Here is a 27,155-nt window from a genome sequence, read left to right as displayed (position 1 = left end):
CATTAGAAAAAACGCAACTTTGATGTGTAACTTTTTTTGGGGACACCCTGTATAATTCTATATATTTTATAAAATGCTTTCAGTTGACCTATATATGTTGCCAAAATTTCATTTCGATATAAACTACCATTCTCTTTGGAGCTTCCGCAGCGGCGTATGAGATGTCCGAACCTGTATACACCGAGTGAAAAAAATATACAGGGTGTTCCTTAATGACAAGCTAATATTTATTCCTGAACATATTCTAAGAAAAAAACTTCATATGAATGTGTCCTAAACGTCTAAACTTTTGAGATACAGGGTGGTAAATTTTTCTAAAGAAAACCCATTTTTCATAATAACTCCGATGTTATTATAGATATCTTTATGAAATTTGGTACACTTTTTCTATGCATCAAAATGTCTATTTTGATGTACAAACAATTTCATTATTTCTATCAGTGGCGTCCATACAGAAGTTGAATTAAATATTTTTGAAGGAAAAAATGGTGCGCCACTGACTCTCTTAGCATAAAAATTACTTTCAAAATCCTCATTCATTTCTAAACAACTTTCATCTTCTCTTCAAACCAAGTCATTTTACTTCAAGGTCAAATCGTTAAAAATCTGAGGCGGTGATTGTTGTGTGGGTATCATTTTTCCATCGGCTGGATGGAAATTAAGAGATACAATAAAAAAAGTTGCACTCCAAAAAAAACAGTTTTATGCATAGAAGACCGTGTATGAAATTTCATAAAAATAATTATAACGACCTCAGAGTTATTATGAAAAAAAAAAGTGTTTTTTGGAAAATTTTACCACCCTGCATCTCAAAAGTTAAGATGTTTAGGACATAGATTCACATGAAGTTTTTTCTTAAAATAGGCCCAAGAATCACCCCACTTAAATATTAACATGTCATTAAGGAACACCCTGTATATTTCCTTGGCATATTTTATGTAAACAAAGTCTCTTGATAAAATCGCTACGAGTAATAGCCTCTCAGGGTATTTGGAATCGAAATAATCCATACAATATCACTAGATTAAACTGAAACTTGAAATGTTTTTGTGCCAAAGATTCAACAGAAACTGTTTTATCATAATTTTCGCTAGACAAATTAATGATTAATTTTAAAAAATAAGAAGTTCCCAAATTTATTATTTCAGTCAAATAACTAATGTTATTTTTGTCAATAATGACATGTATTGATTATTTCCATTCCAAATATGTATACTCAGTTTTTTTTCTCGGGTAAGATTTCGACAGACAATGACAGAAGAAAAGCAGATGACGTCCATACCAATCTATTTATTTTTCTAAAAAAAAGTTTCTAATATTTTTTAAGTTAACTATGGATGGACTTAAATACAAATCCGTCAGGCGTCGTCTCTTGTTATTCTTAACCAGTTTTATTGGTTTATTTCAAAAATGACAGATCATATTTCAATTTTATTGGTTTGACGGAACGATGAACGACAAACGGATGCCGACGCGTATGAACTCGCCTTTAAATTTTTGAGGATTGTCAAAGTCTTGCCAAGTTATAGGTTATAATTTTGTGTCAACTTATGTCAAATACCCTGCGTTTTGGAAGATGATTTTTTTGGTTCGTGTTATTACGTGTGAAAATCGAGGGAAAATTAACTGTAGACCCAGAGCACAGTTTATAGTTACTCGGTGCCCAGGCGGAAAGTTACCATCAATAAAGTTTGTATACCATCTCGTCATAGATAAGTGCATCTCGTATATGGTACAAGGATCGTACTAGTGATGGGAATAATCGAATTATTTTCACCATTGAATAATTAGTAATAATTCATATTTCACAATCGAATTAATAATTCGAATTATTTAGTAGTATTATAAATTTAACCTAAAAATAAATTCCAGCTAGTGCTCGTCTAGGGGCTATTTTAAACAAATCTGAACCAGTGCCATACCTATATTCTCTCACTGAATAAAAAATTAAAAAAAAATATTCTTTATTCAATGTATTCTATTAACTGTGCCGAAGCCGTTTAATAAATTAAACCATAATTTAAAGTTTTAAATTTAAAAGTGCCGAGTTTATGATTGTTTCAATTCCTATTGAAAAGCTCATATCTAAAATAAAAGCTTCTTCTAAAACGATATAAATATGTCCTTGTTTACGTGCGGTTCGTATTTCTTTTTATTTTATCAGTTGCAATCAATAATTATTTAGATAAAAGAAGAAAATTAATTTTAGTGTTCGGCAGGTGTTCGGTGAAATTTGGGTGAGATGGAAATGAACCAAATAATAGTAGTATTCTTTCGTTCTGAACGAAATCAAAATTTTCACTTAAACTGATTTATTCCTACGTGGTATAGGAAATAACAATGATTTCTGGATTTTTCTATATCGGATCGTTCCTTTCTTTGTCGATTCCCTTTATAAATCAGTTTAAGTGAAAATTTTCAGTTCGTTCCGAACGAAAGAATACTACTAATAGTACTATACTAATTACTAATATTCGTATTCGTCCATAAGAGGTTATGTTATATGTTCATTTGTAATTCGGTTACCACAGATATAATATAAAATACTACTAATTTTTATCTCGATTATATCGAAAAAGATAATTCGAATTAGTTAGTTTTAATTTACTATCGAATTAGTCGTATTATTTAATTCGAATTTTCCCAACACTAGATCGTACTAAACATATACTAAAAACTGGAGTAGCTGTAAAATATAGACATCACACGATAGTTAAATAATGGATTTTAATACTGCAGAAAAATAATGTCAAAAGGTACACTGGTTTTAAAAGAATTAAGATTAAACTTAATTAATCAACCTTTAAGGTATAAAATTTGGTAAGTATTATTATTAATAAAATAGTTTGTTTTATTTATGTTGTTTTTTTATTCCTGTGGAATATTTTGAAAACTACTTTTGGAAACTACTTTGAAATTAAAATGACAGAGACATCTATCACTGTCAAGGATCTTGTCGTTGGACAGACCAACAACCAATTGTTGGACAGATTTTTACCAAGAGAACTTTTTTATCCAACAAAGAATTTTAGGGTATGAATTTATACAAACTTTTTTACCTATTTTTATCGGTAGATATTGCCGCAGTTATTGTCGCAATCACATAACTTTACACGGTATAATAAATCATCGTATTTTAATGAATATAATAAACCTGTTTATTCCTTTGTCGCACCCTGGATCCATACGTTTTTCATTTTCAAGATTTATTTGATTAGGTTTTAATTAAACTATAGTGTAATAAAAACGATTTGTTTAAATCTGTGTTAAATATAGTTGAAACACCGGACTGTCATGTCAGTAATGTAACAAACCTCAAATCCAGATCTAGTTCAAATTTACTTCTAATCTCAGCCGACAAGTCATCGTGGTATTTATTGCGATCATCTTTCTCTTGTAACCCGTTCGACATATCTTGCACAATGTCAACTTCAGGTTCTAGAGGATTTAATGCGTTACTGGTGGTCCCAACTAAAACATCTATGAATATTATAAAAATAAAAACATTCTTATAGTTTAATAAAATTACTTTCTCCATCAAACTTCATTCTTCGTAAATATTCTGGAGTTTTGTAAGGAGTCTTGTACATTGATAAATCTAGTTGAATATCGTTTTTGGCGGCGTGCAGGCTTAGATTTTGAGCAGCCATTCCGTTACTCTCATCGGAAGACAAATTTTCAGGATTAATATTGTGGCCAAAACCATAGCGCGGTGGACTTGGTCCTGGGGATGGATTTTTATTGCCTCCTGAGGAATGTAATAAATTAGATTCAACAAAACACACTTCAATCAATAAAAAAACAGGCAAGTTACAGGTAACTGTCTAGTTAAAAACCAAGTAAAAACAGAGCAAAAAACAAGATAAGGCCAAGGACCCAAGATATACAAATCAAATATAAAGAGAAAGATCCTAGATTGCACTTTTTGATATAAAAAAAATATTAGCGAAGATCGTATATGATTACTATTATTTTTATCTACCCCAATGACTAAAGAATCCAAGGACATGTAATGCCCATATACGGGCTGCAGCAGAATTTGTTACGTTAGACGCCATCATTTTGGGGCCTACGGATGAGTCACCACCTCGTCAACAGCGACAATTTTGTATAAACTTTATTACAATGGTGACGTGTTCACCTTTCAAGTGTAAAAGCCGCAAGGATAAGAAAGAGCCAGGAGTTGCCTTTCATAAAAAAATAAACAGTCCACTCCACCTTTTTAGCGTTTTCTTATTGAATTTGGTAATTATTTTTCTGATATTATATGTACTTGATATGTGCTGTAGGTTGATACTAGTTTTATACATTTTGTTAACATTTTAATACGTTTTATTCGTAATTAGTATGATAACACCGTCTACACCATCGCCGTAGTCAAATCATTTATCGAAAATATAAATATATCTTCAAACAGCTAAGTTAAGAAAAATATATGGCCACGGCACTGTTTGGAGCCATGGTAACAATTTGGTCTCGGGTGTTATATGTCCTTGTATTCTTTAGTCACTGATCTACCCCCAGATATATAACATTTATTTGTTTCTCTATTAATAATTCATAGTAGCATAACTCTATTCAAAAATTTCCAGATTTAAAAATTAGTATTTTTTGTAAAAAATCTATGCTTGGACTATAGCCTACTGACAACTCTCGGCTTTGGATCTGGATTTTCGTATGTCAGAAGAGTACAATGCATTTTAATATTATAATGTACTGAACAAAGGGTAATAACATTACCAAACGTGTGAAATAAACTATGCACATTGTTAAGAGACGTGGAAGGGGATATGGAAGCTTCGTCGCGGTCGCGCAGCATAAAAATCATAAAATTGAAATCAGAGACATTTAAATTCAGTATTTAGAATTCTAGGGAAGGGTGTACAACATTCGTTCAGCATCCCAACTAAATAACTGCCCACATGTAAATATCGATCCAAGAACAAGACTTGCCAACAGGGTATTTTTAACAAAATAGGATAACAATTATGTGCGATGGAACATATAAAAGTGCATGAATTGTAAAAGTTCATTAAAATTTATTTGTATTTTTTAAGAAATACAGTATCTTAATTGACAACATAATGATTCTGAAATGTCAAAATACCGCATGGCGTTGTTATAATTTGCATAAACGCTTATTGTGACAATTTAACTGTCAAAGTTGTCAAAATAACGCCTACTTTAATACTGCAAATCGTCACCATATCTCGATTATTTACAATAGAATTCATTTAACAGCCTAGGCATTAAATGACGTGGAAAAATTTCAAGGTATCACTTTTAATTTATTTAAAGTTCGGTTCTATTTGTATTAACATTGTATCTTTTTTCATAAAAACTCTACATATAATTGTTTCAGAACTTTGTGTACAGTATAATGCAAATACTTTAAGCCACAAAGACAAAATTCATAACTAGAAATAATTGATTATTTTTACCTTCATAACCGTTGTTTGCAGGCGACAAACTATTGATGTAATTCTTCACAAAGTTCGCTCTCTGAATACTAGTAGGACTATTTTCTGGACTAAAACCATCCTGATGGAAATTCGAATAATCCAGTCCGATATTTTGGTTTTGCTGTAATTCGTTATCCAACTCGTCCGTTACCGAAATGTGATCGTTTACAGATGGCGACATTAGGCTTATATCACGCGACTCTTCCAGGCTGTAGTTCACTTCCGGTAAATCGTTGTGTTGGGTTAACGAATAGAGATTATTGACCAAGGTATCGTGGCAGTTCGAAGCCCCGCTAACATCGATGTCAATCCTGGGTTCATTGCAGACCGAATCCAATGCTGCCTCCACCAGTAAACTGGCGTTCGACGGTTCGTGTCTAGTGAATTCGGCCAAATTAGACAGTTTGCGATCGTACAAGTTGTTATCTTCTATAGTTAAATCGTCTTTACTCAGTCTTTCAATGGTATAGAAATCTGACGCTTTGAGAGTTTGAAGCTGGGGTTCGTCTGCTATCCATTTTTTAGATCCTACAAATTATTCATTGGAATAAATAAGATGTGTTTACCTTACACCTCCGGTAGAAAGGGTTTTTTGATTATACAGGGTGATCCGAATTGTAATCGGAAAATCATGACAACATATTCTGCAGATGAAAATAAGTAAAAAAGTTCTTATAAAATCATCTCCTAAAATGCTTCGTTTTGGAGATATGATGAGATGTAGATGTTTCATTTTTATTTCGGAGTTTTTAAGTAATTTCTGAACTAACGTCCATATTTAAAACTCTGGATCAGGGAAAAGCAGACTGGAGAAATAGACAGGGGCACAGGCACAGCAAGGCTTTTATCCAAGGACCTAGCTCTAAAACCGCAAAAGAACTGCTAATACTTAGCAGGAATAAATTGCGGATTACAACAGGCCTCTTGACAGGACACATGGCTGTCAAGTGTTACCTGAACAAGCTCAACCTGTATCAAGGAAGTCTTTGCTGCCTTTGAATAAGAAGACTAAGGAAGGAGCATATTAAAAATCTTAGGTACACCGCGATGGACCTCAAATATGGCCGACTTAAATTCCGGTTTATCAGTGCCGTTCTAATTTTATTTAAAAAATGTAAAACTATGATGTAGGGTAGACATGGGGTAGACTCAATAATGTGTTATTTTATTTTACATTGTGAATAAATGCTGGTAGTTATTAAAATTGTTATAAAAATATATAATTCTAATAAAAATAGATAAATTATAATAAGTATTTATTAACACAAACATCCGATACGCTACTGAAGCAGGTAAGTCAAATTAACGTATCAGAATTCTTTGACATCTGATCTTTGACAAGTATACTGACAAGTAGTATAAATAAAAGCTAAAATGCAAGAAAATATATAATTTAGTTAATTTAAGTGAATTTCATAAATGATCGGTTTACTACATGTATGTATATTATATAGTCACTTACTAGCGAAAAGTTGTTTCACTCAATTTTTTCGGAGATCTACCGCACGCTACACAACCAACTATTTTAGAGTCTTTTTCGATAAATCGCGATAATGTCACTGTTAATTTAAGTTCTGCCACAATTTCCATCTAGATTTACTACCTTTATACAACTATCAGTAGTAGAATAAATAATAAATAACATAAAATAAGCTCCGTAAAGACTGACAAATCCACAAAATTTCAAATCAAATTCAAATGTGTCAAATGAATCGTCAAACAGAACTGTCAAGGATCCCCACCCTATAGAGCTTTTTCCGCCCACCATGCATGAATACATGGATAGCATTATGCTCCTTCCTTAGTCTTCTTATTCAAAGTTTGCTGCAGACTCTGCAATAAAGATCCTGAAAGAGCGGAGCACATAATATGTCACTGCGAGGCTCTGGATCGCAAGCGACACTTTTTATTTGGGAAAGCTAGGCTAGAACCAGAGGAACAATGCTCCCATCCTATCAAGCTGCATAAGTTAGTGCAGGGCACAGGGATAGGAGAATGGGTGCAGATATAGAAAGGGGACAAACACAATAGGCCACACAGGTCGCAGTGTTTCCAGCAGAGGACGGCCCCTTGTTGTGAAAAAAAACGTCCATATTTGGATAAAAATTGGTGTCTGGGTGTTTTTTGAGAGATTTGATTTTTAGGTGTCAATGTGACTCGTATGTATCGGGGACGCCACCTACGTATTTTTTACTGTTTTGAAGAGTAATAATTTTTTGTCCGTACCTGTATAAAACTACTAAGTAAATAAATATACATTTGAAGATTTAAAGTAAATAATGTTCTTGAGTGCCAAAAATCGATTTTACATGTTTTATTAAATTTGTAAAATGTCCTAACGTCCATAACCAACAACATACTATACTACAAAGCTCTAAGTGTCACAGCGTTAATTGACGAAATAAGAAGATGCGCAACCTTATGGGCGATTTCGTGGCACAAAACCTGTCCGAGATGTAGCTGGTGTTACCGTCAGCCTGTCCGAGAATTCCAAGATTTAGTTTAGCTCTGCGCCGTTGCGCGCTGATCGTCGTTTACAGATAAAGAATACTGTACCGTAGTTCTGCTTTTAGTCGACAGAGTAAGTGGTTGCCGGAGACAGTGTTGCCAGAACTACTGATTAATCCGTACGGATTTACGGATTTTGGGTATAGTACGTTAATAATACGGATTTTCTATCGTTAAACAATTTAATATAATATTATATGATTAAACAAAGAACGGCTTCAGAGCTGGCTTGGAAATGAAGATCGTTGTTCTTTCATATGTAAAATATTATGGTAAATGTCAATAATCGTTATTTCCAAGCCAACTAGACGACTTTTTTTCGATCATACGACATATTTAATACAATAATATTTTTTAACATGGCAACACTGTCGCTTTCAGATCCACACTGTCCTCGATATGCCTTCGCTGGCCGAGTTAGAGAAAATACGTGTTTTACGCATTGACCGCAGAACAATTGCTGTCTCCACCATACAGCACTTGACACGTAAGTGGAAATCAAATCAGCCTTGTTACGAATTCGCCCATAAGGTTGCGTATCTTCCCAATTCTTTCAATCAACGGTCACGGCTATTAATTGTAATAAAAAAAATTCTTAACAGACACCGCCCGTTCTTATATATTGGTTATGTAACAAAAAATGTTTATCTCGATAATAATTATTATGGCACTTAGAACATTATTTACTTCAGGTCTTCATAAGTTATGTAATTTTTTACGTAAAAAAGGGGTTTTGGTAAAAATCGCTACGAGTAAGTAGCGATTCTCACTGTAACGTCTCGTCTCCCGTTACCGTCACATCGAGACAGAAAGCATGAAGTAAATGGGAGGTGGACGTTGCCACAACGTGACAGCGACGTTACGGGTAGTGTGAATATGTTCACTGTTGGCCATTTAAAAACATTTACCATGGTTGCCGTTGTGACAAAGGTTCAACAAAAACTGTTTTATCACAATTAGTTCTAGAAAAAATTATGATTAATTTAAAAAAAATAAGAACTTCCCAAATTTACCATATAAGTCAAGTAATTGTCTAGTCAACACATGTTTATTTGTTGTCAATAATTAAAATAATAATAATAATTAATGTATTGACTATTTCCATCCCAAATATCTTGAGAACGATTGCTCATAGCCATTTATACCGAGAGCCCAAAAGACCTTTTTGACGTAAAAAATGACGGAAATGTGTATCTTTTTACTGAGTAGTGTTATTTATTAGCACGAAGTCATTACTCTTCAAAATAGTAAAAAAACATGTAGCTTGCGCCCTCCACAAGTAGAAGTCATATTGACATCAAAATCAAATTCCTCATGTCAAAAAACACGCAAACAACGATATTTTCATCCTTTGACTACAGTTCAGAAATTATTTGAAAAAAAAAACGAAATAAAAATGAAACTTCTACATCCTGTATCTCCGAAACTAAACATTTTAAGACATACATTTACAAACTTTTTTACTTATTTTCATCTGCAGAATATGATGCCGAAGTTTCCCGAATTCAATTCGGACCACCCTGTATATAAAGATAATTAAAAAAATATATATTTTGCATTTCTAAGAATAAACAAAAATAAAAAAAGAATAATATTGAGAACAAAAGAAAACGCATAAGTATATTGCAATTTAAACTAAATAAAAATGAAAAAAAAGGAATATATAATTATATCTTTATATTTACCTTTACTGACTATTTTAACAGTAGATGGTTGATTTGATAATTCACTGACATTATATGAATCAATTTGAGATGTTTCTGGTTGGTTTGGGGACGACAAATCTGGGGGTTGAGTAGGAGGAGGTGGAGGAGGAGGCGGTGATTCGGGAAGATCAAGTGGAGATTGTAATGCTGGCGGATCATCCATTCCCTTACTGTCCAAACCTAGAACAAACAAATTTCACGACAAAAATAATACAAAACACCAAATTTGTTGGGTTTTACTAAATATATTTTATTTTACGGGAATATTTCGATAGACGACGACAGAAAAAAGGCAGATGACGTCCATACGAATCCATTTATTTCACTAAAAAAAGTTTCTAACATTTTTTAAGTAAACTATATGGAACAGTTTATATATAGGGCGAGTCAAAAACTTAACTTAAATAAATGCAAATATTTTTAGGGGTGGTATATTTCGACACCAGGAACATGTAAGACAGAAAAAAATCCGGTGGCTCTCAATTTTTTTTAAAATAAATCAATTTTTTTTTTAATTTTCAAACTTGAATATCTGGATTATTTTGGACTTATTTGAAAAACGGTCAAGAAAAAATATGTTTCTTTCATCGAGATCTGCCAGCTCTGAAATATTTGCACTTATTTGACTCACCCTGTATAAATCCGTCATGCTCTCTTGTTGTTTTTAACCAATCATATTGATTTATTTCAAAAATTACATATTTTGACTATTTCATTACAAGTTTGGAGTGACGGAACAATGAACGACGCACTGAGGCAGATCTGTATGAACTCGACTTAAGATTTTTGAGATTTGTCAAACTATTTCCAAATTATAGGACATTATTTGTGTCAAGAAACCAACGTTCTGGAAAATGATAAATATTTGCGAATTGCTGTTGCATTTTGGTTTGTTATTACTTGTGGTTTGTGTTTATTAAGTTAGTGCAGGAAAAATTGATGAAAAATTAAGTGTAGACCCAGAGCGCAGTTCTAAAAATAAAGTTTGTATACCATCTCGGATATGGCACTAAAAACTTGAGTAGCTGTAAAATAAATACATCACAGGAAAAGTAAATAATAATAGATTTTAGTACTGAATAGAGAAAGTAAGTGTGACAGTAAGTGTTTGTAAATTACTGAAATTATAAATAAAATATTTTGTTTTATTTATGTTGTTTTATTTATTCCTGTGTAAATATTAAAACTTTATTATTTGTACAGAAGTTATATTGATAAATATAATAATAAAAGCAGGAAGTTTGAAAGTAAGAAATAGTTTTTTATAGATTTTTTATATGTGGTGTTTTGTTTAATATACACCCTTGTTTGTTTTGTATTAACACACACTGTTATTTTTTAAATAAAATAACTCAATTAGATTTTTTCAGTTTTATACAGTTTCTTTTCATAAAATTTTTAAGTAGGTAATCATTTGTCACTAAAATTTGAAATATATTAATATCCTGCTTTGCAATTTTACCAACTTATTTCCTTGTAAAATAAACTACTTTGAAATTAAAGTGACAGACATATCTTCCACTGTCAAGGATTTTGTCGTCGGACAGACTATACTCACTAGCATCATCCAAATCAGTATCATCGTCGTTGTCATCATTCATTTGCTCATTATGTTCCCTATTACTTTCCGAGTAATCTAGATCATCAATCATTTGACTTTCAAGTCCGCTATATGCTTTGAATGTATAATCAACACTGCGTTTAATTTTAGGCATATTTTCCTCTGTATAATTATGGCCTTTTTTATAATGGAACTGTAAACACTGTTTGGTAGTAAAGGCTGCATTACAATTGTCCTCCGTACATCTAAAAAAAGTTAACTATCAGTAAAAGCCATTCAAAATTAAACTTAAATTGCAATAACAAGTGTCCATAAGGTTTTTAATAATTTACTGGTGTTTAATTTAAAATAATTAACTCAGGTAGAGTTAAATGAAAACTATTTACGATGCACGTTATACCTTTCTACAACCAAAATCTGAGATATATTTTGTACATAATTTACCTACTTAATACCAAATATAATCAAATGTATAATATAAAATATATATACCAATAATAATCAAAAACAGTTTAACATACATATTTGGTCACCGTAGAAGCGTGGTCTGGATTTTATCGTGTGATGGAGACAGCGTAATGAAAAATCAAATGTATTAAAAAGAGAAAAAAGTAGGGTTGATGGATTTCTTTTATGCGGTATTGCTGGATTTCGCATCAAAGTTTCAGACCGCCCAAGTAAGAATTTACGAAAAGTGTTGCATCTAGCGTTGGATCTTTATTTTCTCAATTGCTTACTCATTTTACTACAGCTGTAATAGACTGATATTAAAACTCGGTCTCAGAACTACGTTGTGCCGCTGGCAAAGTTTTCAAGCAACTGTCTTAACAGAATTGGGTATTATTAAATAGCTATATATATGTTATCTTCTTTTATGTTATTTCACTTACAAACCGGCAACACCGTATGCCCCTTTTTATTTTATCTGTCTGTCAACTGGTCGTATATAGTTTTCTCTATTGTATGCATTAAAATACAGACGACGGAAATAAAGTGATCAGAGCCATATGTTAAAGGCAGACAATCAAAGACATCTTGTCTTTTTTCATTGCATTACACGTGCTCTCAATTTTATCATTCACTTAGAAACTACCATATGATCGAAAATAACGGCGTCCAGTTGGCTTCGAAATAACGATCGATGATATTTCCCACATAATTTTGAATATAAAATGACAGCGATCTTCGTTTCATAGCCATCGCTGACGCCATTTTTTTCGATCGTATGGTACCTTCTAGAAATTATTTCTTAGTAATCCATCCTAAACTAATGTATTTCATAATTATATTTAAAAAAAATTCTATGGATATGCACTGGATTCGCATATAAAATAGACAGGTATACTTACTTAAAAGGCTTTATGCCACTGTGAGTCAACATATGAATTTTCAAGTTAGATTTATTTTGAAAATGTTTTCCACACCTAGCACAAGAACATGTACCGTCACCTTGTTTTTGATGTACCTCTTTCTCATGCCTCTGTAAAGCAGCCCTAGACCCTAATATTTTCATACAATTTTTACACTGAAATTCCTTTAATACTTCTGTCATACCTAAAATATTTGACAAGTTAAAAGATCTACAGAGACGTGTTGTGTTTAATAATCCCCAATAAGATAAATATAATTACAATCTTTGGTAATTGCCTTTATGTACGATTAAAATATTTTGAATCTGCTTTGTGAAGGAATTAATAAACGATAATAAATTACCCAGCAAACTGATTTTAGGCCAACTACTGTTATTCCTAACTAGATCTGTCCGACGAAAAAAGAGACGAGATAATGACGACGAAAAAAGTGAGAGAAAATTAGGTTGATTTAGACAGATCGAATATGTCGATTTTCCTTTACTTATAAACCAAATTTCAGCTTGCCGAATTTATAATATAAGTAATGCTTATTCAAGATCATGTTTTTGTTAATTTTACACATATTTCATTTTTTATCTCGGAAACAACTAGAGATATGTAGGTATATGTTATTATAACGAAACATTATGAGATATGAAAGTAGTTTAAAAAATGTAATAATATACCGAGTATTCCATTTAAATATCAATGACACTATCACTTTTAGTATGAAGAGGCAACACTGTAAAGCTGTAAATAATTTAGACAAATGGAGCAGGTGCCTTTATACCATTATACCATGATAAATAAATTAAAAACCTTAAAATTACTAAACACCACACTCTAAATATGTAAGAAGAAAATTTGTAAAATAGACTAAGGTAATATTTTACATTATGCGGATTTGATTGTGAAAAATACATACTGCTGTGCATCCTTTTAATGTGGACTTTCAATTTTTGAGGCTGACAAAACTTCCTCCCACAAAAATCACATAGTGGTCTAGCTCTGTGGGGATTCGCCGAACAACCATATGTACGGTGCATTTCAAGGTAATTAAGTCTCAAAAAGAACTAAAACAAATGTAGGTTTTGGTAGTATCTGGTCAACGTTTAAGTTAAATATTATGGACTGCTAGCTGCAGTGTCTCGTTTGCTATCGAAGGATTTTTGGACTTGCCTAAACTTGAATAAACGGATTTTGAACATTAAACATTCACAGATAAACTACAATTAATAGTAAAAAAAATTATATCCAAAAAATTAAAAATTGTTTTGTCTCGAAAATTTATTTGGTTAACAAGGTCATGTTTTGTTAGTCATATCACAGATTATACAGATTATAAATTTATCGTCAAAAGCAGTGTTTTTTTCGTGGTTCCAATTTTCGGAGTCGCGCACTAGTTAGGTTACTAGTTTGCGCACAAGCACGCCCACTTATGGCCTCTAAGATTGTGCACAGCGCCTGACCAGCCTTGTGACCAGCAGAGTTATTACGCTCTTTAAACGGGAATTTATTTTTGCGCACAAGAAAATTTACTCGTTTGCTCATCGTCAAAAAACAATTTTCGTACCATGAATTAGGGACAAGATTTTTATCTGTATACTTATAGGATACCTAATCTGTGGTCATATTTACTTCTTGAAAATGAAACATGTTTTTGGAATATAGTCCATTGAAAATAAACTTCTCCAAAACATGAATTGCATTACATATGTAAGTATCTAAAAATTGCTTGCCGTACAGTCTTCCAGTACTGAATTAAAGACTGATATCGGGACTGATATATAGACTGATATGGGAAAAAATAATTTTTTGAAAATAGATTTGTGTGTCTAGAAATTTTCTATCCTTTTTTAATCTTTCTATAATTAGTGGTACTTCTGACAAGTTTTATGTCATTTTTTAGTAAACTGACATAAAACTTGTCAAAAGTAACACTAATAATTATAGAAAGATTAATAAAGGATAGAACATTTCCAGACACACAAATCAATTTCCAAAAAAATATTTTTCCCAAATTTTAAACTACTCCCACTAAAAAGCATTTTTACTCAATACAAAAATAAATTACAACCTGCTTAAGGTCAACTGGCAGCCATTAAAAAATAAAGAAGAGTACGGGCCAAGTAATGAAATGTACGGTTTGACGTCGTCAAAATTATCCTTTTTTTATTTCAATTTTCATTCCCAGGCCGTGTTTGACGCCGTTTGTTTTTTTCGTATTGCATATTCAAAATGTCATATTGAATCCATTGTTTATTATACAACAAATACCTATAGTAAACGCCACGAATGTTTGGGAGTGACTTATCGGTCGCTACCAGGTGAACTAATCTGTTCAAGGTCACATAAAACTTAATTCCAGTGCAGTGGTGTTTCAATAAGTCATTATAATAATCAATATATAATCTGTTGTAATTTGTTGTTTTAACTGTCAAAGTCTTGTCAAAACATATATTTGGTTATAAATATAAAATGGAATGCCCCATTGGTCGCACTGCAAGCACACCAATGGACTGACGCACAAAAACGAATCAATCAAAGAAACGCGATATAGTATCGTCTTTGTCAATCACGCAAATATTTTAGAATAAGTAGGAGGAGCGTAGGCAGATGATTAGACCGGGCCTTTAAAAACTACGTCTGCGGTAAAAATTTACGTTTTTAATGTAAAAATGATAGCGCGCGTGTCGATTCTAACTTCATCAAGCGATGAATCACTCCCAAACATTCGTGGCGTTTACTATACTTTAAATTATTAGTACAGTACGTCTGTCCGTTCTGTAGCTACGGGATATCCGTGAGGATATTCTCTCGATGTTTTTCGTAAAAAATTAGACGACGCTTCCCATCAATAAAAAATCGACAAATTTGCTAGTAGCCAATAAAATGAGTGGGCGGAGCGATTTGCGGTGACGTACTCGTCAAGTCGACGTATAAAATATATTGTTGTTTATTTAAATGTTTTTTGTCTGCCATACTTTGGTGACAAGATTTCGAGGTGACACCAAGCTAATTTATATGTTTTTTGTGAATACTGTTTTGTTTTAAATTTATAAACTGTGTTGTTTAGTATGGTGAGATGTTGAGCGTATGACTGGAAAGGCCGAAGCGAGAAAAAAGTGGCTGGAATTACATTTCACAGGTAAATATCGATACACAACTTTTGTTATGTAGTCATAAAATGTACATTTTTTTCATTTTAGCAGTAAAAATATGTAAAATGCTTTTAATATGTCTTGTATCACATCCAAACCAAACTATTTTTAATCATTCCAAGTAGTATTTTCAATAGCCTGTATTATAATTAATGTTTCAAACTATAAATAATGCCAATCTGATTGAATTCCTCCAGTGGCGTAGGGAATTATAATCAGAGAAATACAATTTCTGCAATAAACATTTTTTATATATTTTACAAGACTACTTGTTACTATACTTTTTTAAATACCCTTTCAAAAAATTTGCTAATTTAGGTGTATAATAATAGTTTCAGTGTGTAACTAATAAAAATTTAAAAATAAATAAAATAACAGAAATCTTCTAGAATTGTTTGTTTTTTTGTGGAAAATTAGGATATTCTTTTATTCTTATGATTGAAGGCAACAAACATAAAAAAATTACATTATTCATTGAATCCGTAAACAATTGTGAAGGGGATTAGCTAGATTCATTATTATACCGTATGATCGAAAAAACGGCGTCCAGTTGGCTTGTAAATGACGATCGATGACATTCCCCATATAATTTTACATATAAAATGACAGCGATTTTCATTTCATAGCCATCGTTGACGCCGTCTTCTTTCGATGTCGTTTTCTATAGTTTTTATGTCATTTTATATGTAGTATTATTTGGGGAATGTCATCGATCATCATTTCCAAACAAACAGGACCCCGCTTTTTTCGATCATACGGTATGTACATACACGTTTAAAACATATATATTTACATTATTTTTTATTTAATTATACATTATACAGACGTTAATAAATAAATAATTGTCTTGATGATCAGTCCACTGTGACTGTTAAATAGATTTTGCATTATCGACTTAGATATTCTAATATTATAAACGTGAGACTATAAAATACAAAATTGTATATGCATTACTCAAAAATGAACGATATATTAGTTTACGTTTTAATAAATATTTTGTATCGTCTAGGTACAAGCTAATTTCTGATGCTACGCCATTGGAGAATTTCGAGTGGTGACAAGTGGCCTCACTTTCAGCTGCCGTGTTACCTGTCACCTCTCTTTCCTTGTCTAAGCTGCCGACACAGTTTGACATTTCAAACAAACCAATCAGATTTGTACAAAATTCAAACAGCTGTCAATTTTAAATTTAGTACAGCTCCCATTGGTTGTTTGAAATGTCAAACTGTGACGCCCGCGGCACGACGTCGTTCTGAGAACGGGGCTTAATTATAATAAACATAAGTATAGTTGCCTACCTTTCTGCAGAATTGGCACTGATAAGCTCCTTGTCCATTATGTAATTCTATTGCATGTTTCATAATATTTTCCTTTCCTAAAACTGCCTCACCACAAATTTTACAATGATATTTTCTTATTGTTAAACTATACCTAATGTCATGAAATACAGAACAATGGGCTCGATAATACAAAGGGTGAGAAAATGTCATATTACAACCGCCACAAACTAAAAATATTTATTAATTAAATATTTTACGTTACGTTATCTACATTCCATGGTCTTACTAGTTTTTCCCATTTTTTTCTTACTGGTAAATGTCGAACTATCTTGCCAGTATAATAATTCATCACCATCATTTAATACCTTAATATTAATAAAATATATATTATTTTCTTTAATAATCACAGTTACATTTCGATCGTCTCGATTTGGAGCTGGTCTAATGAATCGACACCAATTAGATGTTTCCATATCTTCTGTACTAATATAAGTATATCCGTTCTCTAAAAAACAGACGAGAGATTATAAAAAAACGGCAAGTGCAAGTCGGACTCGCCCACTGAGGGTTCTGTACAAATTTATAGGCACATATTATAAATAGTTCTGGAATCGAATCTCACAGTTTTTTCCGAGCTTTTCCCGAAATACAGTTTCCAAAACCTATCATTATTACTTATAGCGGTGATTGAAGAAATAAGAAGATGCGCAGCCTTATGGGCGATTTCGTGGCACAAAACCTGTCCGAGATGTAGCTGGCGTTACCGTCAGCCTGTCCGAGAAATCCGAGATTTAGTTTTGCTCTGCGCCGCTGTTATTTCTTCTATATGTAAATTGTTAAATGTCAATAATCGTCATTTCCAAGCCAAGTAAACGACTTTTTCGACGATACGACATATTCGGTACCTATAAAAGAATTTTTATTTTTATTTTTTATTCTATGTTTAACACGAATAAATTTTCAATACATAAACGGATTTTTCATCCAAAGATATTTTCATCAAACGTATTACAGATATTACACATTTTAATATGGCAACAGGGTCGCTTTCAGATCGACACATGCAGATTTTCATCTTCGACATGCCTTCGTTAGCCGAATTAGAGGAAATATAAGCGTTTTATGCGTTGACCGCATAACGATTGGTGTTTCCACTGTACAGCACTTGAGACATAAAGGGAAACCAAATCAGCTTTGTCACGAATTCGCCCATTAGGTTGCGTATCTTCCCAATTCTTTCAATCAACGCTTATAGTAAATTATGGTTATACTAACATTTCATACCTAAATTAGACGAAAAAATTATGACGAAAATACTTTTGACGAAAAATCCGCGTTTATGTATTGGAAATTTACTCATGTTAAACATAGAATAAACAACAAAAATAAAAATTCTTTTATAGGTACTGAATTTATCGTATGATCGAAAAAAGTCATTTAGTTGGCTTGGAAATGACGATTATTAACATTTACCATAATATTTTACATATGAAATAACAGAAATCTTCATTTCCAAGCCAACTCTGACGCTGTTCTTTGTTTAATCATAAAATATTGTATTAAATAACTGTTTAATAATAGAAAATCCGTATTATTAACGTACTGTACCCAAAATTCGTAAATCCACGGATTAATCAGCAGTTCAGGCAACACTGTCTCCAGCAACCACTCACTCTGTCGACTAAAATCAGAACTAAGGTATAGTATTCTTTATCCGCCGCGCTGTAAACAACTATCAGCGCGCAGCGGCGCAGAGCTAAACTAAATCTCGGGATTCTCGGACAGGTTGACGGTAACGCCAGCTACATCTCGGACAGGTTTTGTGCCACGAAATAGCCCATAAGGTTGCGCATCTTCTTATTTCTTCAATCAACGATATTACCTAATTCATTTTTAATTATTAAGGATAAACACTTCAACCACTTTTATATTATGTTTTCTGTCACTTCAGTGGCCATTCACTTAATTGACGTTTGAATAATCAAAATCGTCTCGTTTTGAATTTGGTAGATGTCATACGTTATACCCACAACTCACAGCTCACTCTCAAAAATTTCACAAATATTTCCACATGGAGAAAGAAATGCTGAAGTATATTCTGAACAAAATTGAAAACTATCAGCGCTCAGCGGCGCAGAGCTAAACTAAATCTGGGGATTCTCGGACAGGCTGACGGTAACACCAGCTACATCTCGGACAGGTTTTGTACCACGCAATCGCCCATAAGGTTGCGCATCTTCTTATTACTTCAATCAACGAATTATTACCTAATTCAATTTTCAAGTACAAACAAGATAAAACTGGTTATATTTTTAATAATTTTTAATTATTAATAAAGACAAACACTTCAACCACTTTTGTATGTTTTCTGTCACTCAGTGGTAATTCACTTAACTGACGTTTGAATAATCAATCAACTTTTTTAATAAACGTTCATTGAGCGTATTAATTTTTTTTCAATTTTTTTTATAAATAAGGGTGTTACATGTTTCAAGACGGTAAGATCTCATCTTCAGTACAAGTTAAAATATCATAGAATACAGCCACAGAAGTAAAAACTTTACTTATTAAAAAGAGTCAAATAAACAAAGTCAGGCAATAAGACAGATACAAAATACATACAGTTAAAAATATTACAATTGTTTAATTATCTATAAAATTTTTAGAGAAAGTTAAATTGGCTTAACAATAGATAGATTATAATTTATAAAAGATGAAACAGGGAGATGGTGTAAAATTACCTTTATCTTATACAATAAAATTACGGGTAGCTAAATTTATATTATACAAGACTATTAAAAGTTAACAAACAAAAAATATTATCTAATTGTGTTTCCTTTATTTCGGCTTGTTTTAACTGTTCTTCTTAACAGTTTAAAAAATACATTAATAAATGTTCCAAATTATAAAAAAAATTTCAAATTTAATAACTTTTAATTCTCTTGTATAATACAAATTTAGCTACCCATAATTTTAATGTATAAAATAAAAGTAACTTTACACCACCTCCCTGTTTTATCTTTTATAAATTATAATTTTTATCTCATGTTAAGCCAATTTAACTTTATAATAAAAAAACTTTATACGTAACAATTTTATAAATTGTAATACTTTTAACTATATATAATTTGTATCTCTCTTTTATTGATTGTCTTTATTTCACTTTTTTTAATAAAGTTTTTTACTTCTCTAACTGTATTCTATGATATTTTAGCTTGGGCTTTGAAGATGAGACCTCACCATCTCAAAACATGTAGTCCCCTTATTTATAAAAAATTGTTGAAATAAAAAAATATAATACAAGATTGTGAGGATTTGTGTCTTTATTCCCTCATTAGAGGATATTCATTTATACTTTTCTTATATAAAAATAATAAAAAGTATAACTTTTACCTAAAACTATTTCCCAAATGTCTCGCATATTTGAATCATCCTGAATATCCACTTCTTTTATGCTTTTACCTATTAATGGACCAAACTGAGTAAACATTTGGATCTGTGTTTTACAAACTACACCCAATCCATGATTAGTTTTTGTATTTATAAAATTAAGGCAACTTGGTAAGGAGACTCTAAAAATTCAATCATTGAAAATCACTTACCATAAAGATTTGAATACTTATACCTTGAATAAATAAATCTATTTCGATCCAGATCTTCTTCAGTTTCACATTTAATATTTTTGTAATTTTGGTTGTCATGTATAGGTTTGTACTTATCTCTCCATAATTCCTTACTAACTGAATCTGATATGTTTAATATAGGATAATAGATTGGACAATGATCATCACTGTGTTTTGTATTGCAATTTGAACATAGTTTGAATTTATTTTCAGAATTTGAATTATCTTTTGAGTCATCATGTTGAATATGAAGTTGTGGAACTTTGCGGGCATCATAGTCTTTTGGCTTTTCTTTTTTAAGTGTATTAGTCTTTTTTCTCTTATTCTGTTTTTCTTCTTTTACTATATTTTCTAAGAGAAGAGATGCATTTTCAATGTTATTTACCACTTCTTTATTTAAATTTTCATTTTCACTTTCTTGTAACACTGTTTCTTCGTATTTATCAACCGAATTTCCATTTCTAAATTTTAAATTTTCTTTGACTGGTGTGCTTTTCCTCTCTGATCTAGAAAAAATTATAAAGCCAATGTGTAGAAAAATCAAAACAAACGCACGTGGTATGTGTTTATATTGATCTGTCAAAATACGATCCACCTACAAACATGTCTGCCGTATTCATTAGAATAGTGAACCGTAAAATGTGATATATGTTTACTTTAATCTGCTTTAATACAATTTTACAGTGAAACTTACTTAAATATGAACTTTTCAGCAATATCTAGTAGTTTTGTGACAAACTGTTCGTTGGATTTACAACTCAATTGCCGTTTTACTTCACACCATCGCTTGAAGTTTAAAGGACCTATAACAAACTTTAAAAGGGCAGCTTCCTGAAAATTTAACACCTCTGGATTCGTTTTTTGGTTGTTTGTGACGATAGATAGTGATTTTTCGATATTTTGAGCCACATTCGGCATTTTTAAAAATATTAAAGTAGATAAACCGAGAACGAAGCTATCGCTCTATCATCTTTAAGTTGGGCGACATGTTTGATGACGTCAGGCGGCGGGAATAATTCAAACAAATCGATAAAGTTTGCAATCATTTTTCTCTCCAAAAGGTCCTAAATTCTGAATACCTACTCACTAATATATTAAGTTGTGTACGATTTTAATGCTTTTTTATTGTAAAGATATTTGTGTACAATAACATATTTATAATGTAAATGATGAATTTAAAACATTAAAATCAGAGAAACGTCTGAAAAAATCAATAAAGAAAAGGTGCTAATAAATATAGTTATAACTTCTAATCTATTAATAACTTCAAAACATTTATTTTAATGATTTTTCCTGAAATATTAACACCGCCTAGTCACAGGCCTAGTACCTAGTTCAAAACATGAAACATATTTTGAATGTGAATATATAATATATGAACGAAATTATTTTCTTCTTGTTTTATATGAAGTAGGTACATATATAAAGATTGAAATAATGAAAAAAAAGTTAATTCAGCCCATTTTAAAGCACAGTAATGTAGTTCAAAATTAATTAATAATAATCTATTAAAATTTTAACAGATATAAAAACGACATATAATAACTCATGTACTATCAAAGAGTAGATGAGTAGATAAGACTTATCTACTCTTTGGTACTATCTCTGTTCGAGACAGGCGCCATACAGATACAGGCACTAAACCATGGAGTGTAGAGGTTGGAGTGTATGGAGTGTAGAAAGACAGTGTATGGAGTGTAGACCTCTACACTCCATACACTGAACCTTGGCGTCACCGTTCGGTTGTCTTCGTCATGGCGCAATTTATAAATTTTAGTGCAAGGTTGCCAATTATGCGGTGATCTATTTGTTGGTTTGTAAAATAAATGAAGGCGAATGTTAAGTGGAATATTTTTACATTACCCTCTTATTTGGTCATTTACGTTACCTTATCGATAAATTATAAATTAATAACTTTCTTTCAAAATATAGAAACCTTTAGACACTGTCAGTGGATTGTGAAAAAAATATATATGAAGCATTTTAATAAACACCAAAATGTGATCGTTATTTTGTTAAAATAATTTGAAACAATATTAATTTTTTAATCATAGTTTATGAGCAAAGTGGCACCTTTGGCGGCACTCTATAAGGTTCTTAACATGCTGGCATTGTTATCACTTTTTATTTTATTTTATTAAGGATCCAGTGTAATTAATGTGTTTATTTTATCATGCGCTACAATTAATATACCAAAACCAGAGACCAAAACACTTATTTTTAACTATAGAGGGTATAGGTACTTTTAACACAGGACGCGCGTTTTGCTATCCAAGTTAGCATCGCATCATCAGCACTATCAGCAATGATTAAAACTTAGTTTTAATTTTGATGCATTAGTGTTTTCTATTTTGTAGTTGAAACACCAAAGGTTCCAAACCCAAACTCTATTAATAAAAGATAAAGAGAACCAAACTCTATTAATAATTTAAAATACGACTTATTCTGAAGATTGGCAACATTGCTGCAGAATCTTTGTGGCACAATCTCCATAGGCACAATGACGAAGATAACCGAATAGCGACGCTGAAGTTAAAATATGGTTAAAATACCTAAGGCCAATCTAAGGCACACGATAACCGGGCCATTTCAGGTCAATGTCAGTTGTATGTGTTCATATACCAGTCATATACTTATAAAAGTATATGACTGCGATAGTTCTTACTAAATTCCCGATTAAACAGGCCGGATAGTCCTAGTAGCTTAAGCCATTCTGAAGCTTCTAAATTAATAAAAAACGAAGATATTGGGTTATGTATTAAATTCAGCATTTTTTTCATGAAGATTCTTGATTCTTATAAGACTATTTATATTCTAAGATGGCAAAGTTATTATCATATTACCGTTTATGTCCACTAATTGATAGTAAAAGTTTATTAGGAATATCTCACGATTCTGAAAAAGGTTTTGTAATTGTAACTTTGGGAAGAAATATTGTTATAAAGTATAGGGTAAGGTTTATTGCTACATATAAAATGCATAAGAGGCTAAAAAATTGTTTCGAGTTTATTTTTTTCTTGGATATCTGGTGCTTATACATACATTGAGATGCTACCTATATTGTTAATTGGTAATGTTTATTTTCAATCCTTCATGTTCGAAGCTGTTGCTATCGTGTAGTGAGACACGTGTATTAAGTACCTACTCTCTAGTACAATCTGTATTTATGTGTTCTAGTACTGATATGATACTGAGAGCGCTTGATATAGTAAATTTTATTTTGTTTTATTCACTTTCGAATACTTTTTTTTCTTTCTTTCAGCTCTCTGATCAAAAACAAATTTGTAGTTGGAGAACAAGAGATAAATTTAGTTCTCAAGTCTTATATGACAAAAGACTAGAAAAGTATGTAGGTGTTTTTAATATATCATTTCTCCGAATTTGGTCTAATGATGATGAAAATATTGATAAAATAAAAAAAATTAAGGTATTAATTGAAATATTGGTAATTTATTACTAATTTATCTAATTTTCCATATATATTTTTTTAGTTTACTCAACAAATACATAGTATTTTGTCACATAATGAAGAGACATATATTTTTTTTAAAGATGGTTCATTATATTCTTTGCGTGAAATATTAGAAAATAAGAAGAATTTTGTTCCTGAAAAGTTTCTTGTAGATGAATCTGTTCATAATATTTTATATACATCTGTAGGAGAAACTTTATATTTTGGCTATTTAATTAAAAGGAGGGACAAATATATTTTTCATTGGAGCAAATATACAAATAATTCAAAAAACAACTTTAATGCAATGCCTATACAAAGAGATCGACTGGATTTAAAGGGTTATGGATTGCATGTTGAAAAGAATTTAGTAATTTTCTTATCAGTTTGTAAGTTAAAAGTATAATTACTTGTGCCTAAGTATAATAATTACTAATGCTTACTTATAGTTTAAAGTGATAATATTTTAAGGGAGTGATGGTAGAATATATGCTCAACATTTGAAAGATAAAGAGAATTATGTAAATTCTAGTGAGCTCTTCACTGTTATAGAGCCAATTTCAACTACACATTTGGTTAAAATGATTGATATTGATGAAAATTACATAGGTGTGTATGGAGCAGACCCTAATGAAGAAGGTGCAATTTTATTAATATACAATACTCAATTTAAGGTAAAATCAATATATTATTAATTATAATGTTAATTTTGGATTAATAAAATTTATAGGTTAATCAGTCCAAACAGAACCACAAGTTATATACAAATGATTCCAAAATTTGGAGAATAGATGAAAATATTTTCTTACCTGTTGGTCAGAATTTAGTTGTCGTTCCGTTTTGTCTAGAATCTGAGCAGTTAGCAGCTTTAATTGGAAGTCATAAACCTTTGCCATCTAAACCTGATTCTGATGTGATATTTGTTATGGACTTTGAAGTTGGAAGTTGGCAAGACAAAATTAAATTGGGCAATAAGCTTGTTAGAAAAAAGTCACTGAAGTTTTCTGAGCACAAAGTACAAGAGTATTTTAAACAAGGTCTACCTGAAAGCTTAATTATAGAACAAATTCTTCCTAACGTCTTAGAAGAAAGTAACATTAAACTCCTTGGTGAAAGTTTAGATTTTTTTACTGACATACCAGAAAAATACTTATCGCTGATTCTAAATTTTATTTTGTCTAGAGATGAGGGAGAATTTTCACCTAAAAATAAAACTCTTGCTTTACAGAATTTACCTGAAGAACTTCTTCCATTAGAAAGGGTTGCTTTACTTGATAAATTATTAATTAGAAAGTACAGTGATGTCCTCCTATTGCCCTATCTAAGATCAGACTTACATTTAGAACAAGCTATTTGTCTTTTAAAATATATCACTTACATGCTTTCAGAAAATGGTCATAATTTACCTAAACTTAATGCTGTTAAAACTGAACAGCAAATCATAAATTGGGCCTCCTTAATAATAGATTCAAATTATCAAAAATTTGTATTATCTAGAGACAGCAATATTGAAAATATTTTAGTGGAATGTAAAAATAGGGTTACAAGTTATTTAGATATAGTCGAAGAACTAAAACAAATATCTCCAGCCCTTTATAGAATTAGTGAGGAAATTAAGGGCAAAAACTGTAATGTAGGATTTAATAATAGTTTGTATCTTGTTGAACAAGTAAGTTTTTATTAAATACACCAAATTCCAGAAATTAATCTTTTATTTGGCTCAACTTTTGTTTAGCTGAAATCAGTTATGTAACAACTCTGACAGTCAAAACACCCGAGAAACGTGTGGTTTCACTCTCTCACTTTAAACTTTTTTTTTTGGTACGGTAACTAATGTTTAAATTACAGTATGCCGCCGTTGGGCGGCATTTATCTATCAGGTTAATGACAAATTAATCCCGTTTTGCACCGGCATTTACAGATATGTGTGATGGTTTAAACCTTTTTTAGTTTTTTCTTAATTTTAAAACTATGAATTTCCGCAAGGAATTTCTTGCCTGTTTACGTTTACAAGGATGTTTAGAATGTAAAACAGAAAGGTATATTTATGACACATTTATTAACACTATATTTTATTTCAAGATGAAAATAACATTGCCGCAAAAAGTTTTTTGTGTATTTGTTTAAAGTGTTTAGAATGTAAAGCAGGAACAGAGCTGCAAGCTTACAGAAAACTAAAGTCTTTTTTTGATTTAAATCATTTTATTGACTTAATTCATTTGATTTTAAGTCATTTTCCGAAAGCTGACTTAAGACTTAAAATTTAAGTCTTTTTCAAAATGACTTGTGATTTATATATCTTTATTCCGCAATAGAAAAAGATTTAAGTCTTTTTATAAAAGACTTAAGTCAGATTTTTATATATTTTTATGATAAATTTTTAACAGCAGCATTCCTTTTTAAACTTTTAGGCGGCAGCCATGCAGCAGAATAAAAAAACCATGCTCAATACCACAAGCAAATAAAACGTTAGTTTTTCGAAACCGGTTTTGATTATTTGTCATGTTACGCGTGCGTAATGAGTCTGTTGTCTTTCAAGTAAAACTCCGTTATGTAGCCCGAAAGACGAACGAAAGAAACTTATCTCATTATTTGTGAGTTTGTAGTTCTGAAAATTAACCATTATATTTTATGTGGTTTTAGTCTCATCTGTACCTACAATAAATGATTATTATGATACTAGTAAGAACATCGCCTAATTAGTAATACAAGAAAATTAATATTAACATTGAAAAAATGGAACTTAAATTGAATTCTGATTGTCTCGACTAAGGTCTCGACTTGAGGGTAATTATATTGATTTAAGTCATTTTACTGACTTAACTTGCAAATCATCATAATTTAAGTAAAAAATATAAACTTAAGTCGTTAAGACGACTTAAATAACGTTATATTGATTTAAGTATTTATAGAAATGACTTGACTTGAAATAAATTTATTTAAGTAAAAGACTTGAGAGTTAAATCATTTGGACTTTATGTTTATTTTGACTTAAAACTGACTTGTTGCAGCTCTCAGCAGGAACATGTTTTCATGTAACTGATTTTAATT

The 27,155-nt window shown here is 31.2% G+C and overlaps 2 protein-coding genes across 3 annotated transcripts in view; one reads left to right on the top strand and one right to left on the bottom strand.

Moving 5' to 3' along the window:
* The window catches only part of LOC115877185, a 36,311-nt gene extending 14,343 nt beyond the window's left edge, over positions 1-21,968 (bottom strand). Inside the window, exons 1-12 of one of the 2 annotated variants that reach the window (XM_030893346.1) lie at positions 21,348-21,968; positions 20,656-21,159; positions 20,424-20,602; positions 17,317-17,535; positions 17,049-17,257; positions 13,515-13,662; positions 12,587-12,791; positions 11,235-11,482; positions 9,656-9,856; positions 5,442-5,990; positions 3,530-3,748; positions 3,315-3,471 (exon numbers count right to left, since the gene is read on the bottom strand). In XM_030893346.1, the coding sequence (XP_030749206.1) occupies positions 3,315-3,471; positions 3,530-3,748; positions 5,442-5,990; positions 9,656-9,856; positions 11,235-11,482; positions 12,587-12,791; positions 13,515-13,662; positions 17,049-17,257; positions 17,317-17,535; positions 20,424-20,602; positions 20,656-21,159; positions 21,348-21,571 (3,062 nt within the window). In that variant the 5' untranslated portion in view covers positions 21,572-21,968. Of the gene's footprint in view, positions 1-3,314; positions 3,481-3,529; positions 3,749-5,441; positions 5,991-9,655; positions 9,857-11,234; positions 11,483-12,586; positions 12,792-13,514; positions 13,663-17,048; positions 17,258-17,316; positions 17,536-20,423; positions 20,603-20,655; positions 21,160-21,347 lie in introns of both variants that reach the window. The other variant, XM_030893345.1, reaches the window with a different exon arrangement.
* A 1,414-nt stretch (positions 21,969-23,382) lies between these two features.
* Positions 23,383-26,268, top strand: LOC115877184 (nucleolar protein 11). The gene is made up of 5 exons (XM_030893344.1): positions 23,383-23,604; positions 23,916-24,080; positions 24,145-24,493; positions 24,576-24,778; positions 24,835-26,268. Exons 1-5 carry the CDS (start codon positions 23,473-23,475, stop codon positions 25,786-25,788), a joined length of 1,803 nt encoding a protein of 600 aa, XP_030749204.1. The 5' UTR covers positions 23,383-23,472; the 3' UTR covers positions 25,789-26,268.
* Positions 26,269-27,155: the final 887 nt, after the last annotated feature.

The sequence above is a fragment of the Sitophilus oryzae genome, unplaced genomic scaffold (assembly GCF_002938485.1).
Source record: "Sitophilus oryzae breed Bouriz unplaced genomic scaffold, Soryzae_2.0 scaffold_1442_pilon_pilon, whole genome shotgun sequence".
Lineage (NCBI taxonomy): Eukaryota > Metazoa > Arthropoda > Insecta > Coleoptera > Curculionidae > Sitophilus > Sitophilus oryzae.
The sequence above is the reverse complement of the archived record's forward strand: the minus strand, read 5'-3'. Positions and strand labels throughout refer to the sequence as shown.

Coding starts and splice junctions, on each gene's coding strand:
- LOC115877184 (XM_030893344.1), top strand. CDS start 23,473: ATGGCAAAGTTATTATCATATTACCGTTTATGTCCACTAATTGATAGT. Junction 23,605..23,915: donor ATATTGTTATAAAGTATAGG/GTAAGGTTTATT, acceptor TCTTTCTTTCAG/CTCTCTGATCAAAAACAAAT. Junction 24,494..24,575: donor AGTAATTTTCTTATCAGTTT/GTAAGTTAAAAG, acceptor TAATATTTTAAG/GGAGTGATGGTAGAATATAT.